Below are 15,712 nucleotides of genomic sequence, written 5' to 3' on the forward strand. Positions count from 1 at the left end.
CGTGAGAATCACAAACACCCTAACAGTATCCTGAGTCATTGTATGCACCATATTGCATTGTAGTCATTGGAGAACACCATGGTTTACAATGTTGGACAATCAAAATAGAATGTGTTGATAGTCGAGGCCTGTGTGTGCGTGTGCGTGCATGCCTGCCTATGTTCTCAGCTCTGCGTTGGCCAAAACCATTATTTTAGTAATTTTGTTCTTCACAGATAATTTGACATGCGTCTTAACTATCACAACCCAGCCTGCACTAGCAGCCATGGGGGAGAGCATTGAGAATGGGGGGAAAAGAAACATTGGACATTGATCTTGGGGTTGGAGTTTGACCTATCTCAAACCTGCCCTGTTTTCTTAATCCTCCAATCACAACTGTCGGTTTCCTCAGACAAGCTAGTTTTCTCTCTCAGTGAGACTTTGAAAAAGGTATGCCTTTTTATTACAAGTAGATTAAAGACTATTGTAATGCCCCATTTGGCTGAGCTTCCAAATAAGTCTGTGGGGTGACTGTTGTGATGATTCAGAATGCTGCAACTACAATTCTGAACTCTGAACACATCACACTGTTCTCATTAAGCACTTTAAGTTTCCTTGTGTATGAAATGTGCTATGATTTATTTGTTGCATTCAATGACCAAAAAATTTACAAATGTGAAACATCTGGCATTTATGGCAGAAATTGTCAATCCTCTCGTTGCACAAAGCTTGGCTTTCTTAGCACGGGATTTGCCAAGGCCTGATGGTGAATGTAGTTAAATAGAAGCAATTTGTGGTTTGAACGGATCTTGGCTTGCATACAGGGTGAGTCTACCTGCTCTTGGATGGATAGTCTGCTGGTGGGCTTTACATGTAGGGATGCACCGATCCGACTTTTTCAGTCCCTATACCGATACCGATCCGATACCCATTGTCCAATAATTTTTTCCAAAAAAGTAATAAAAAAAAATAAAAAGATTTATCCAAGTTTTTTTATTTTATTTAAAATATATTTTGTTTTTAAGAATTGTAAAAGATCACAAGTGTGTTTTTGATTTGTTGTAAACAAAGACAGAAAATAAACTTCATTCATTCAATTAATAAACTGTATGCCTCACTGTCACTGTGTGGAAGAGACTGGGATCATTCTTTTGTGCAAGGCTTTTGTGCAAGGCAACATTTCCTAACTTAGTGAAACTAAATGTAACAAATTAACACACAGATATAAATGTACTGAATGGTTATCTTATTTTATATATATATATATATATATATATATATATATATATAAAAATCTTTTTTACCGATACCCGATCCAGCTATTTTACTGATATCGGCGGCCGATACCAATATCGGAGCATCCCTATCCCTGTCTAGCCTGACACTTCAGACCCATGGGTTGGACACACGTCAGGCTACCCTCTGCCATGCGCGTAGCCAGTGGTGGAAAGTATTTTTACTCGAGTACTGTACTTAAAGGAAAACTCCAACATTTTGGGAAATTAGCTTATTTGGCATCTACCCTGGAGTTAGACAAGAAGATACATACCTTTTTTCTTCTCTGTGCATGCAGTAGGAGTAGGAAGACACGTACCGTTAGCCTAGCTTATCGTCAGTCACTGGAAGTAGGTTCCTCCATTAGCCTAGTTCCAAACGTCTTCCTACTCCTACTGCATGCACAGAGAAGAAAAAGGTATGCATCTTCTTGTCTAACTCCAGGGTTCCCAAAATGTTGGAGTGTTAAGATACATACTTTTTTCTTCTCTGTGCATGCAGTAGGAGTAGGAAGACACGCACTGTTAGCCTAGCTTAGCGTCAGTCACTGGAAGTAGGTTCCTCCATTAGCCTAGTTCCCAACGTCTTCCTACTCCTACTGCATGCACAGAGAAGAAAAAGGTATGCATCTTCTTGTCTAACTCCAGGGTAGATGGCAAATAAGCTAATTTTCCAAATTGTTGGAGTTTTCCTTTAAGTATAATTATTAGGTACTTTGTTTTCATTTTAGGAAACTTTGTTCAGTTACTAGTTACTTTGAAGAAAAAGATCTTGCTTAGAATACATGGCAACAATGTATGAAGTGATCATGTTTTTTCAGATCTGAAGCCTGCCAACTTCAACAATGTACTCCCACCACACACCACTTTGACATAACCTTTAGAGGTCAATGGTTTGAGTGTTGAATGCTCCCAAGCACTGGAATACACAAACATCAGAATACTTTTACTTTAGATATTTAAGTACATTCAATATTGAATAGGCTACAATTCTCTACTTTTACTTTTGAATAGAGGACTTTTACTTTCACCAGAGTACCATTTTATCTGGGTATTTCTACTCTTACTCGAGTAAAGAGGAGGGGAGGATTCTCTGATCCCCTGTTTTGGCCTGATTGTTGGATGTCAGTATGGGTATAAATGCTGCAGTTAGATGCGTCTCTCTAAGACTCATCTCACCCCGGTTTTACTGACTGCTGGTGTTTTTTTTTCTCTGCCCCTCAGCTTCCAGAAAGAGTTCTCATTCGAGGAGAAAGACGACCCAGCCAAAAGCACCAAGGATATAAATGTCAGTCTCTTGGCCAACCTCCCCAAAGGTGAGTTAGGGCTTTTCGTTTCTGCTTGCTTTGCACTTGACCCTAGCAATGTCCACTTCCCCAGGGTTTTCGGAGGTGTGGGTAGGCTCTCTCCGTTTTGCTATTGTGCAACAGTAGTCTCTTTGTCAGGCCCGGGGTGAGGGTCTACCTTCATCTCTGATTCAGTATGAATGTGGTTAAATCTTAGCTGTGTTTCCCAGAGTTTTTTTTTCTGTTGTTGGTGGTTGCTACACAATGCTACAGGGTTGGGGGTTAGGGTTACACAGACTGTTTGTGGTTCGCTACAGGCCGGGGGCAGGCAAAATACACAAGTGTTCGCGTGCGAGACGAGAAACATTGTTAACGTGTTTATTGTATTGGTTTGGGAGAATCTCATTGCGTGTTCAGCCCCGTCTTGATATTGTGGTTCGAGTGCCACAAATAAATAAGCATGGGAAAACGTCACTGGGCGGCCCGTGGGAACTTGATAGTATAATATCGAGACTTGTTGCTCTCCGGTCCAGAAAGCATGTTGTGCAAAGAGCTGCGATTCTTGTGTTGAGTTGGCTGACGCAAGTACAATAGCTTAAAGAGCTATTTAGCCCTGAAGGCCTCTTGTTTAGTAGATATTGACATGTCACATTTATTGGCTCCCTAACTAGCTTAGAGCACGAACGACCTTGGTTGTGCTCTAGCATTCTTTGCGTGTTATGTGACATTGTTTTGGATCAAATGGAAAAGGCGATTGAGCGTAGAGGAGGAGCATACTTTTACAAGGCTATAAACCCCCCTGTTAAAAGTTTAAATGTAACTTGGCTCCATTCCAAGTTCCCCTTGGAAGGGATTCAGCCTTGCGTGGTGTATAACCTCTAATGGATAGGATTCTGCCATTGTCCAGGAGTTATCCAGTCTGTTCAATGCATTACAGCAGGCTACATGACTGCACTCTAGTCAGAATAGAAACGTGCTCCATGCCAGCATTCATACATACAGTACCGGTATTATTGGATATTCCCAATAATACGAATTGAATGATTTTGTCCAACATTATGTTAATACCGTTATTTTCACTTTTAAAATTACATTATTTTATGTCTAATCTATGCTCGGTAATTGGTGGACTGAGTTAAATGTTGTACTGTAGTAAATATTGGTCAGTTTAAATCATTAATAGCAAACCACTTCACCACAGTCTGCAGTTTTATTTTTTATTGATCTTTTTCCTCCGATTTTCTCCCATCCCAATGTTAGTCATTATGCCAATTCCCAATCCCCCTCCTGGTCGCTGCGCACTTACCCCCCACAGTCGGTCTGGGAGAGTGGAGGCTATCACGTGCTTCCTCCGACACACGTCTAGCCAATCAACCGCTTCTTTTCACCTGGCAGCGCGGACTCTCACTGAGAGAGTGTAACGTGTGGAAGGATCACACTACCCCCCTTAGATCCTATCCACGCTGAGCAGGCGCCCCGACCGAACTGTAGGAATCGCTGTTTACAACGACCCGGACCCACCCCGCCAGCTTTCCCACCCTCTAATACTGCCAATTGTATTAGTGTGAACGGCCAGCCAAGCTGGTGACAACGCCGGGAGCTGGATTCGAACAGGCGAATCCAGCGTCTCCGGCGTTGGTGACGAACGCAATCTCCGCTACGCCACCTGACCGCGTTCACAGTCTGCAGTTTTAATTATTTTAAATGTTTTAATTGATTGATGTTTCTGTTTCTATGTTTTCTTTTTAGTTTTTAATTTGTGTTTTATTTCTCGACGTCAATGAGAGCTTGCTCTCAATGATCCTTCAAGATTAAATAAAGATTGAATGAAAATACAAATTTTTGGAAATTATGGAAGAGGATTTGATCTTTAGTTATCTCGAACAACCATAAACACACAAACTTGAAATAACAAAATAACAAAAAAAAATCAAATACAAATAAAATATATCTTCCTAGACATGGAAGCAATTGTCAACATAGCTCAAGACAAATGGTTTTGTTTGAGAAGGGACAGAAAAAAGCAAAGCTTATCTGGTCCTGCCCCTTCCTTACAATATCATGTATCAATATCAAAAATAATATACCTATCCACTACAGCAAAAGATAAATAATTACAAAAATACTAGTTCACGTTATTTTCAAGCTCCTCTAACTTATACTTGAACAATAATTCCTGTTTATCTGCATTTAAACATTTCAATAGTACTTGTTTTTATTGCTACATCAAGGCCATTCCAAATGGATACCCCACAAACTGAGATGCACTTGCTTTTGAGAGTAGTACGGACAATAGGTTGTTTTAAATTCAATTCCCCTCTTGGATTATAACCCCCATCTCTGCCCATGACATTTTTTTGTATGTTGCCCGGGACTATATTTTGTGTTACTTTAAACACAAAATGTTGTGTTACTTGAGGTTGAAGCAGAAGAAAAGTCATTACTCGCATCAGCAAGGAAGCGGAGCCCAGTGTTTGCCTCCATGCTTCATTATGTTGCGGGTGTAGAGTTATTGCTTCCCTGGTACAGAGGAGTGTTGGAATTGGAATATTTTCAAAGCAATAACACTGGGACAGATTATCATTTTCTATTTGTCATGCTGTAACTGTTTTGTCTTTCACCCACTTCTAGTATCTGAACTGAGGAAGCGATTTGAGGGAGTTACTACAAGCTCAAGTGATTCGGAAATGAACAGGTAAGATGATAATGGCAACAGGCCATAATGTGTAAAATGTTGAAAGTCGATGTTCAACAAGCCCATCAATTTACAAACTCTCACACAATTCGTGCAGTATAATCCAAGTCTCATTTATCCGGTCGTATGCTCAGTATTTCCCAAACCCCATGCATTTTGGCTAAAACCTTGCTAACAATTTTTTTTACGGATAAACGCTGCCTTTAACACTGAGTGCCACGCCCCTTCCGGGAAGTGACCACTTCCGTGCCGTCCATTAATTAACCCCATGTAAACGTAGTTGTACTTTGTAGACCTAAACCTATATTTTATAGTATAGCTATGGGTCTAATAACGCAGCAGAGTCTCATTGAGCTGCTTCTGGTCAACGTGCAAAAAACTGATTATTTTTTAATCCGTACATTTCCGTTTTATACCGTTTTGAATATGAACATAGTCCGGCCACTTCTGAGCAATTCCAGGGAAAAGATACGAAAACAGCGTTTTTGTGTAATTCAATAAACATGTTGTCATTTTTCGCCTGATTATCGGATCTTCCTGAAATCAACGCTAGATCATCACTATTATCCTTTGTCGTGCACGCATGCAATGTGATTTAGACCGGCGCGTGCCTAGGCAAGTGTCTGTCTCTCCTCCGTTTGCCTAATTTTAACGACTTTGCATTAACGGGGATCGCACTGCTCCGAGGCACAGCCTACCTGGATTGGTTGTAACTTTTTGAGCTTTTAAATGTTTCCCACGTTGCTCATAAGATCGCGTTTGACATTTTGGCTTTATCATCTCATAAGAAACCACATTGATTACTGGATGACAATCCCCTCGTATAACGGGCAAGAGTAAACATGCGCACAGACATCATTTATACACGCACAAACACAGCTGATTCAGTGCTTCTCCGCTCCCCGTCACCCTTTCGACTGTGTGTGTGCATAGCATAACCTCCCCTCTCACTGACTAAACGGGGCATGCAGACGGGTGCCAAACTTGCATCACAGATTTCCCTTAATGGTTTTCATTTGTTTAATAACATAAGGAATTTGATTTGGCTTAATATAGCTGATACCGATCAGTTAGAAAAATGCCGCAATTGGCCCGATACCGATCTTTGAGATCGGATCGGGACATCCCTACTACCAACTGGTACCAAGTGGAAATGAGTTTGAAGAATTTGATTTGATAGTGTATAAAGCTATCTCAGAGTGAGCTACTGTACGTCTCTCTCCTCGTCTCTCTGTGTGTGTAGGAAGGAGCGCATAGCTCGGAGGCTGGAGGGGATAGAGGGAGAGGTTCATCCCTCCCTGCTGCCTTCCCTGGTGGCCAACCGTCTTCTGGAGGAGGACACGCCGCGATACACGCGCGCGGCCGACGCATGTGACGGTGAGACTTTTTTACAGCATTTGGCCTCGCTCTGCATTAAACCCAGCTGATAGGCCCTTACACGTCAACGTGTGTGTATATATATATATATATATATATATATATATATATATATATATATAAAACTAAATAAGACTCGTGCACATCTGGTTGGACCCCGACTGGAGGTGCAGGTCAGCGCAAGAGAGATAAATAAACTAAAAGGAGAAAACCTTCAAGGGAAAGAAGGGACCGCACACTCCACAGGACTGGTTTTTGCTTATTTATTGTTGCACAACGCGTTTCGCTATCGCTTCCTCAGGTGCTATATGAGCGATAGCGAAACGCGTTGTGCAACAATAAATAAGCAAAAACCAGTCCTGTGGAGTGTGCGGTCCCTTCTTTCCCTTGAAGGTTTTCTCCTTTTAGTTTATATATATATACACACAGTGAGTAGATGATTTATTTTGTGACTGTTTCTTGCTGTGTCAGTATGTGGGAATAATTTGGCCCGTGAGCCGACGATCCATATACTGTCTGTTTTAATATATACATATTTTTTGTATTATTATTTACCTTTTTCTATTTTATAGTTTGTATGTTTTATTGGTGGAAAAAAAGCATAAGCAAGCCGGGTTTACAGGTCACAATTTTTAGCTGTGACCAGCAGCTCTATCACTCTTGTCGGTTGGTTGGTTGGTCAGTTGGTCAGTTGGTCCACAAAAATGTCCCCACTCTCCAGCGGCCACAGGTTTCAGCCTAGGAGGTGTGTGTGTGTGTGTGGGTGGGTGTGTGTGTGTGTGTGTGTGTGTGTTCATATTGGCTAAAAGGGGGTGTGGTAATGGGAGTGGTCTATCACAAAAAGGTTGCAGCTGTTTCAAATTCTCACTTGTTCATATTTTCTTTTCCACACCCACCCTTCCACCCCTCCCAACCCCTGCACATCATCAGAACACATTACAGATGAAAAAAATATATAATATTTATATAATAAATTAAAAAAGAAGGAGAAGACTGTGATAACAATGAGTGTCAAAACAATAATACTAACAATGGAGTGAGTGAATATATGGCCAGGAAAAAGAAAACAACAACCTCTGTTTCAACGTGTTTTATAAATGGCTATAAGGTTAAGGAGTGCATTGATAAGGGGCTACAGGCTGATAGTATTGTGTAGCAACATAATCAGTCCAGGGGAAGAACAGATTGGCCTTAAAATAATAGACAAAGGGTTGACACACAGTGCTCACTAAAACTTATCTTTTGCTAGATGCAAAAACGAAATCACATCTTCCAGCCAGGCAGAGAACGGGGCTGGTAGGTGATTATTCTTCGCTTGGCTAGAAGTGTTGCGAAAGCAATCATGTCAACCTCGTTGGAACCGCAAGGGAGGGGCTCCGCTGTCGCCTTGAAGACGGCCAGTAACGGGCAAGGCTGTAACTGTTATTCAACAACATCAGAAACCGGGAGACCAATATGTTCCAAGCTTTGGGGTGAAACCAGAACGTAATGTGAGAGGTCTGCCTGTAGACTGCCGCACCGCTCACATTAGGGATCGGAATCGGGGTACATTTCATGCAGTGTAGATTTACTAAAGTTCTGTGCACCACCTTTAGCTGGATCAAATTGAACAGAATTCACCATACAGTATTAATGCCACTTCCCATCAGTCCTCTGCTGGTTCCATTCCCTCCATTCTGGACTTTGACTTGGATACTGTGTCCGTGTTCAAAGAAGTGATGTGTTGATACATTTCAGATATAAGTAAGAGAATGGCGGCTGGGTGGCGTAGCGGAGATTGCGCTCGTCACCAATGCAAGAGACTCCGGTCTCGAATCCCGGTGTCAGCATTGCCTGCGGCTTGGTCCAGTCGTCATACTATCTCAATTGACCGAGGTAGTGGGTGGAAGTCGATGGGTGGGGATTGGACGTTGTGGACAGCGACTCCTACAGGTCGGTTGGGTGACGCCTGCACAGCAGAGACAGGAAGTATCGGGGGCAGCGTGAGTAGTGTTGAAGCTAGAAAAGGTATCACCATCTTAAGGGTCTTTGAAACGAATGATACCCAATCTGCTCCAGAGCGTAAAAGGTCACGTCCAAAATGGAGGGGGTAAATGGGTGGTTACTATTGCTAATATGCACCAGAATCTTGATGATGATGGCGGAACTGTATCCATATATTTTAAAATGGACAGCGCCAATGTGTTTGAGGAGTAGGGAGATGGAGGGAGAGAGGAACAAACCAGTGCAGACGGGGAGGATGAATGGCATGATTGCGCCTCCAGGCTACACCAGTTAGACTCTGTAATACGTTTTTGTATGTTTACAGCCCAATAATTGTGCATACAATTAGGGAGCACGAGTAGTGATTGCCTGATCCAGTGTGCGAAAATAAGACTTGGGTAGAAATATAGGAAGTAGGGATGTTCGATATTGGCTTTTTTACCAATATACCGATATTGTCCAACTCTTTCCGATACCGATATCAACCGATACCGATATATGCAGGGTTTCCCCCCCAAAAAACGGAATAATTTCAGGTAATTAACATTACATATCTCTTGTCGTGGAATTAACACAACATTATGCATACTTTTGACAATAAATAAAATAAGATTGTTCTTACGTGCTTGCCTGGATAAATAAAGGTTAACACATTCTGCGCCAAGAACGAGTTAACTCGTTATTGCCCGGCAATCGAATAACGGCAACAACGAGTAAACTCGTTATTGTGATCGTTATTTCTTTTATTCGCTATTTCCATTCATAATTCATCCACCAAGGCTCTGGGAAGCTCTGACACTCTGTCTGCTGGATTTCTGGCGATGTTGCATTTACTTTCTGCAGGAAGTATGACTCTGTGCATCGGTGAATGTCGTCCCGGCGCAGTTTTCTTGTAACGTGAATCCAGATGAACAGTCGAGTGCATTGAATCGCCTTTGAGACGCAAGAATCATTATGCTTTTGGAGTTTATGGTGTCGGGCAAATGGACATACGATCTAGCAGATGGCAATCAAATAATTGGAATATTTTTCCTCCAGTATCATCGGCCACAGGCAAGAGGAATCTAACATTAATTCCAGCTCGATTGTCCATTTCTTTCATTGCAATCCATCTGATCAACGTATGATGTTGTACTAAAGAAAGCCAGAAAGCCGTTATTGACAATCAATTAATCAGAAACGACCCCCCCCCCCCATTTCCTTCATGCATGATCGAGCATAATATATACCGATCATATGCATTTGAAGATTTTATTGTAGCGTGTATAGGGACGAAATGCCAATCGATTAAGTATAATATACATCAGGGCCTATAACTCGCGTTCTAGGAATTACCGCAGACCACTCTAAAAACTCTTATATTCACGACGGTATTAAACAACAATGTATGAATGGAAAAATATAACGTTCCCACACCCTGAACGATAGATACCCGATGTCGAATGGGCCGTAGTAATGCAGATATAGCTATACTATTTAAATAGTTATAGCCCTGCAAAGAAGGTGAGCGACTCCATAGGCTTACAGCGGTGGCGTCAGAGCTATAAGATGCTCATATTGCGTGGCCGCTATTCTGTTAAATAAATGTAAAATAAAAAATAAAATGTTGCTTTATTATTAATCTTAATGCATTGCACTTTTCTTGAGAGTGAAAGAGGTAGACTGCTCCAACGCTGAAAGTCTGACTTCATGTTGGCTACTAGTGTTGGCCTCAAAAAGGGAGATCTTGACGCCCAGATAATTCAAATCTGGCTTAGACGAATGAAAATTAATTGAGGATTGTTTGATTTCTTTGAGCCAAAGTATTCAGTGGGAAACATTAACTTTTCTGAAAATGTAGTTTGTAAGATGAAAATTATCCAAAATACCATAGGATAGATTACATTGGGGGGATGCAAGACACCAGGATTGTTATGGAGCTAAATATAATCTACATAAAGGGATACCCTATTCCCAACACCATAGCGCTTGATTGATACGCTTGAGAACTTTCAAATTACTTTGGGTATGCAATCGACAAGCGTTTTATGCAAAACGTGCCCGATGCTTAACACTTTGGCTGCCATGGGTTAAATTCATTATCAACCGTAGGTTGCCGGCTCTATTTGTCTATAGAGAAAGTCCCCTTCTTTGCAGGGCTATAACTTTTTAAATTCTATTGCTACATTGCCATTATTAGGGCCCATTCAAAGTCCTATATGTATTGTTCATTGTGTAGCAACGTTAAACTTTTTCATTCACATATTCATAGTAAAGTATGGTCTAATGTATAAGTATGTTTTCATCTCTTTCTGCAGCTTTCTCCAGAACGTGATCTATAGCCCCAAATACATTATATTGATGATGCAATACAGTTTTATGGCAATCAGCGCGATATAAAAAATTCCAACTAGACGGACTTCTAGAAGTTACTACATGTCATCTGATGTTGACCGGATGGGCTAGGGGGCGTTTATAATTCCGTGGGCAGCGTTATACCAATCATCTAATGTGGGTCAAATGTTGATAATAGCAGTTAGTATCGAAGACGGTAACTTTACACGCTAAAAATCACCCCAGTCTCCGCGCGCCGTTGGGCGATCATCGTAGAGTAGAAATGTTATCATTATGGGATGTAGATTTACCCGGTCCATCTCCAGCTTGTATAATGGTATATACGTCCAAATCATGTTGTTTATCGAGTTATTGGCAATCGATCGCTATGTAGTGTGTCGAGATCGAGTCCCGGGACCTATTAGCGAGTGCCCGGAAGTAATACGGCCGTCCAGCACAACCTCTACGGCACTTCCTGTTAAGCGATTGCGCCGATCGGCCACCAGATGGCGCTCCTGAACCGCCAGAGAGCTCAGTGGGTCCTCCTGGTGGATCTCAGGCCAGCGGAGGGGACATATGAATCCGATCCCAGATTTTTGAAATATTGATATTAAAGATGCTGTAAGGCGTCTTCGGCAACTTGAGCATGGCCGGGAATGACGTGTTTAGGCGTTTCCCGGCACCCAAAGTGTTAAGAGGTTAATTCTTATGGCAAAGAGTAGCAGGGATATCGGGCATCCATGGCATGTTTCCCTAGACGGTGGAAAGTATGGGGAGTGTATAGAGTTGGTAGTGACACGGGCCAAGGCGGAGGAGTAGAGCAGCCTAATCCATGCAATAAGTGTGTCACCAAATCCAAATTTCTGTAAAACTGTAATTAAATACTCCCACTCATGGTCGAAGGCTTTCTCTGCATCTAAGGAGACAATGACCTCAGGAAGGAAAGCAGAGCTAGAAGTATGGATGACATCTAAGAGTCTTTGATTGTTCGGTAATGAATGCCGAGTTGCCGACCCTTGATGTACGAGGAAGAATGTCTTCAAGGCATCTGGCTATCACTTTAGCAATAACTTTACTTTCCGCATTAAGCAATGAAATTGGGACGATATGATCCGCATTCTGTGGGATCCTTGTCCTCTTTTAATAAGAGTGAGATGGTTGTTTGAGTGAGTATATGAGGCAGAGATCCATTCTCCAATGACTCGTTAAACATACCCAGTAGAATTGGTGCGAGCTTGTCACAAAAAGCCTTATAAAACTGCCCCGTAGCCATCTCTGCCTGGCGCCTTGCCACTGCATAGATTGAATAGCCTCTATAATCTCGTTTATTTGCAACAGCCTGTCCAAACTCTGTCCAAATCAATAGTAGGGAACTCTAAATGATTGATAAAATTGTCCATACCGCTTCTGTCAGAGGGAGGTTCAAATTTATAGAGAGGGGTCTAACAGGTTTGTTTACATCTTGGAGATTGGAAACGAGATAGTTTGATCCATTCCTAAATCCTAATCTTAGGTACCGAGAAGCTGTGAGCTGATGTGCCGGTAGTGGACTATTCTTGTCTCCATAATGCGTATGACAGACCGCAGGAGCGCAAAAGCAGGCGCTCCGCCTTTCTGGCGGATAACAAATTAAATTCAGAGTTCTGTACTGAGCGTAGGTAGTTTTACATTCCTTGGCACAACCATATGTGAACATTTAAAGTGGGAAGTTATCACCAGCCACATAATCAGCGAGGCCCACCAGAGGCTCCCCTCCCTGCGACAACTTATAAAGTTTGGTGTGTCCAGGGAGGCGATGCTCAACTTCTACAGAGCCACTGTGGAGAGCGTCCTCACCTTCTCAGTGACTGTGTGGTACGGTAACACAACCGTCCATGATAGGGGAGAGCTAGAAAGAACTGTACACACGGCGTCAAAAATCATTGGCTGTGATCTTCCTTCTGTGGCCTCCTATATATGCCACACACATCAGGCGGAAAGGGGAGAAGGTGATGATCGGTGACCCCTCTCACCCTGCTTACTCTTTAACCCCCTTCCCTCTGGTAGAAGACTCTAAAGTCTCAGGTGTAGGACATCTCGTTTTAAGAATAGCACATATCCTGAGGTTGTCCGTCACCTGAACTCAAGCCCTAATGCACAGGCACTTTGTACTATAAGGGCTAGCACCAGCCGACAGGCACTTTAAGGCAATAAAGTATCTATCTATTATCTAATCTCTTTTTCTACAGCTGGAGAAGGGTCTGTAGCATATTGTGTATCAAGCTTGAGGATAGTCATTGTTTTTAGTCCGATGTATTAGTAGGTATGAAGGTATCAATCGATTTGACCGATTTGATCACAGAGGTCCCTTCTGAGATTCTATAAAGGAAACATCCAACTTTAAGAGAGCATGATCCGAGATCACTGACTATACAGTGCCTATGACAGCTCTATTAATAAAGAAATGATGGAGCTAGATCGGACCAGAATAGGGTTCTGTTTGTGTAGTCTAATCTGATCCACTGTTTTTTAAAATGGGTTTCCTGTAGGAACATAACTTAAGTACGTACATTTAACAGTCTTAACTGAAGGCTCCCTCACACTACCAGAGTTAATGGGATATGGAAGTCATGACTTATATTGGAGTTGAAACTTTCAACTCTAATATAAGTCATGACTTCCACATCCCATTTCCCATTTCAACTTGAAAGGGCCGGACTCCCTGCATAGATCAGTGTTAATGTAGAGATAGTACCCAAGCCAACTCCCTGCATAGATCAGTGTTAATGTAGAGATAGTACCCAAGCCAACTCTCTGCATAGATCGGTGTTAATGTAGAGATAGTACCCAAGCCAACTCCCTGCATAGATCAGTGTTAATGTAGAGATAGTACCCAAGCCAACTCCCTGCATAGATCAGTGTTAATGTAGAGATAGTACCCAAGCCAACTCCCTGCATACAGTAGATCAGTGTTAATGTAGAGATAGTACCCAAGCCAACTCCCTGCATAGATCAGTGTTAATGTAGAGATAGATAAAGACAAACGGAAGGGGGGAAGAACATATGAACAACACTTATTTACAAGGAAAACAAATTCTCTATTGGCCATATTTATTGTAATGTATAATATAACTGATGGGACATACAGACCCTCATTTGCACCTTTAATTACACTGTACTTTTCTCATATTCTTATATTCGGAGATAATTATATTGTTTACACTGTTTTTTTTTATATTCAGATAACAATAACCTGTTCATACATACCTGTACCCCCCCTCCCCATGCTGCTATGATGCCTGAATTTCCCCAAGGGGATTGATTGATTGATTGAAAACTTTATTAACAGATTGCAGAATGGGTACAATACAGTACAGCTCAATACACACAATTGTTAAGGGGATGCAGACCAGAGAAAGACTTTCGTCTTGTTTACATCAGGGTCCCCCATTTTCAATTCATCAGGACATATATGACATACATGACATACAGATAGTCAGTACTGCTACATCTATACATTTATGACATACCAGATTTGCAAATAAAGTACTGTTTGTGATACAGAAGGAGTCAAGAAAAGGGAGTATATACATTTGACGTAGAAACTGTACATTGGAGGAGGTTGGGTGGGGGGGGTTGGGTACATTGGGATATTGACAACCATACTGGGTAATTTACATTGGAGGTGGTTGGGGGGGGGGGGGGGGCACACTGTATAAACAAGTAGAATTGTACATTGAGGGGGGGGGGGGGGAGGAGACACTGTACAAACAAACAAAATTGTACATTGGACTATTGACAAAACCATACTAGGTAAATGACTGTACATTGGAGGGGGTTGGGTTAGGATATTTACAGGGGCCAGTGTTGAATTGCAGTCTCCCGTAGGTGTCCCTTGAGAGAGGTTTTGAAAGTGGGTAGTGATCCACATTCCTTTACAGCTTTGGGTAGGGCGTTCCACATTGATGTGGCATAATTGCGAAACGTGTTTAGTCCCTTATTTGAGCCGAATCTGGGTTTAACATGATTTGTGGAGCTCCCTCTGGTGTTGTGATCGTGGTATTCACTGACCTTTGGGAAGTATTTTGACATGTACATGGGTACCTTGGTCGTGTAGTGTATCTTGTAGACCAGGCCCATTGCAAGTTGCTGTACTCTGTCGTCTACTCTAAGCCATCCTAGGTTGTCAAAGTGGGCAGGGGTGAGGTGGGTTCTAGGAGTAAGGTCAAGCAGTAGTCTGACCAGTTTGTTTTGAGATGTTTGTAATTTTGTTTTTAGCGCCTTTGAGGTGCTTTGGTACCATGAGGTGCAAGCATAGTCGTAGTACCCCTGAATGAGTGCTCCTGCCAGAGTCTTCAGGGTATTCTTGTTTACCAGAGAGGAGATCCGGTACAAGAATCGAGTTCGTTGGTTGACTTTTTTTATTACATTGGATGCCATTTTGTCACAGGAGAGATTAGCCTCTAGGATGGAACCCAGGTAGGTAATTTCATCTTTCCTTGTGACAATATTGTCACCCACTGTAACTGAGAAGCCGTCGGTCTTGCTGAGTTTGTTATTTGAACCGAAGAGAATGGACTCTGTTTTGCCCATGTGTAATGATAGTTTGTTATCAGCGAGCCATATGCAGATTCTGCCTAGTTCCGAGCTGAGGGTTTTTTCAACCTGTAACTTGTTCTTGTCAGAGACCAGCAGGGCTGAGTCGTCCGCAAACAGGAACAAGTTGCAGTCACAAGCTGACGACATGTCATTTGCATAAATTAGGAACAGTAGCGGTCCTAGTATGCTTCCTTGTGGAACACCACAGCTCACTGTGAGGGGGGGGG

General features: G+C 42.1%; 1 protein-coding gene across 1 annotated transcript in view; it reads left to right on the forward strand.

The window, feature by feature from the left end:
• svila (supervillin a) overlaps window positions 1-15,712 on the forward strand; it is a 98,227-nt gene that overhangs the window by 7,467 nt on the left and 75,048 nt on the right. Inside the window, exons 3-5 of the mRNA XM_084326519.1 lie at window positions 2,478-2,569; window positions 5,171-5,234; window positions 6,478-6,611. Of these exons, the coding sequence (XP_084182645.1) occupies window positions 2,478-2,569; window positions 5,171-5,234; window positions 6,478-6,611 (290 nt within the window). The remainder of the gene's footprint in view (window positions 1-2,477; window positions 2,570-5,170; window positions 5,235-6,477; window positions 6,612-15,712) is intronic.

The sequence above is a fragment of the Notolepis coatsorum genome (assembly GCF_963971535.1).
Source record: "Notolepis coatsorum genome assembly, chromosome: 12".
Taxonomy (NCBI): domain Eukaryota; kingdom Metazoa; phylum Chordata; class Actinopteri; order Aulopiformes; family Paralepididae; genus Notolepis; species Notolepis coatsorum.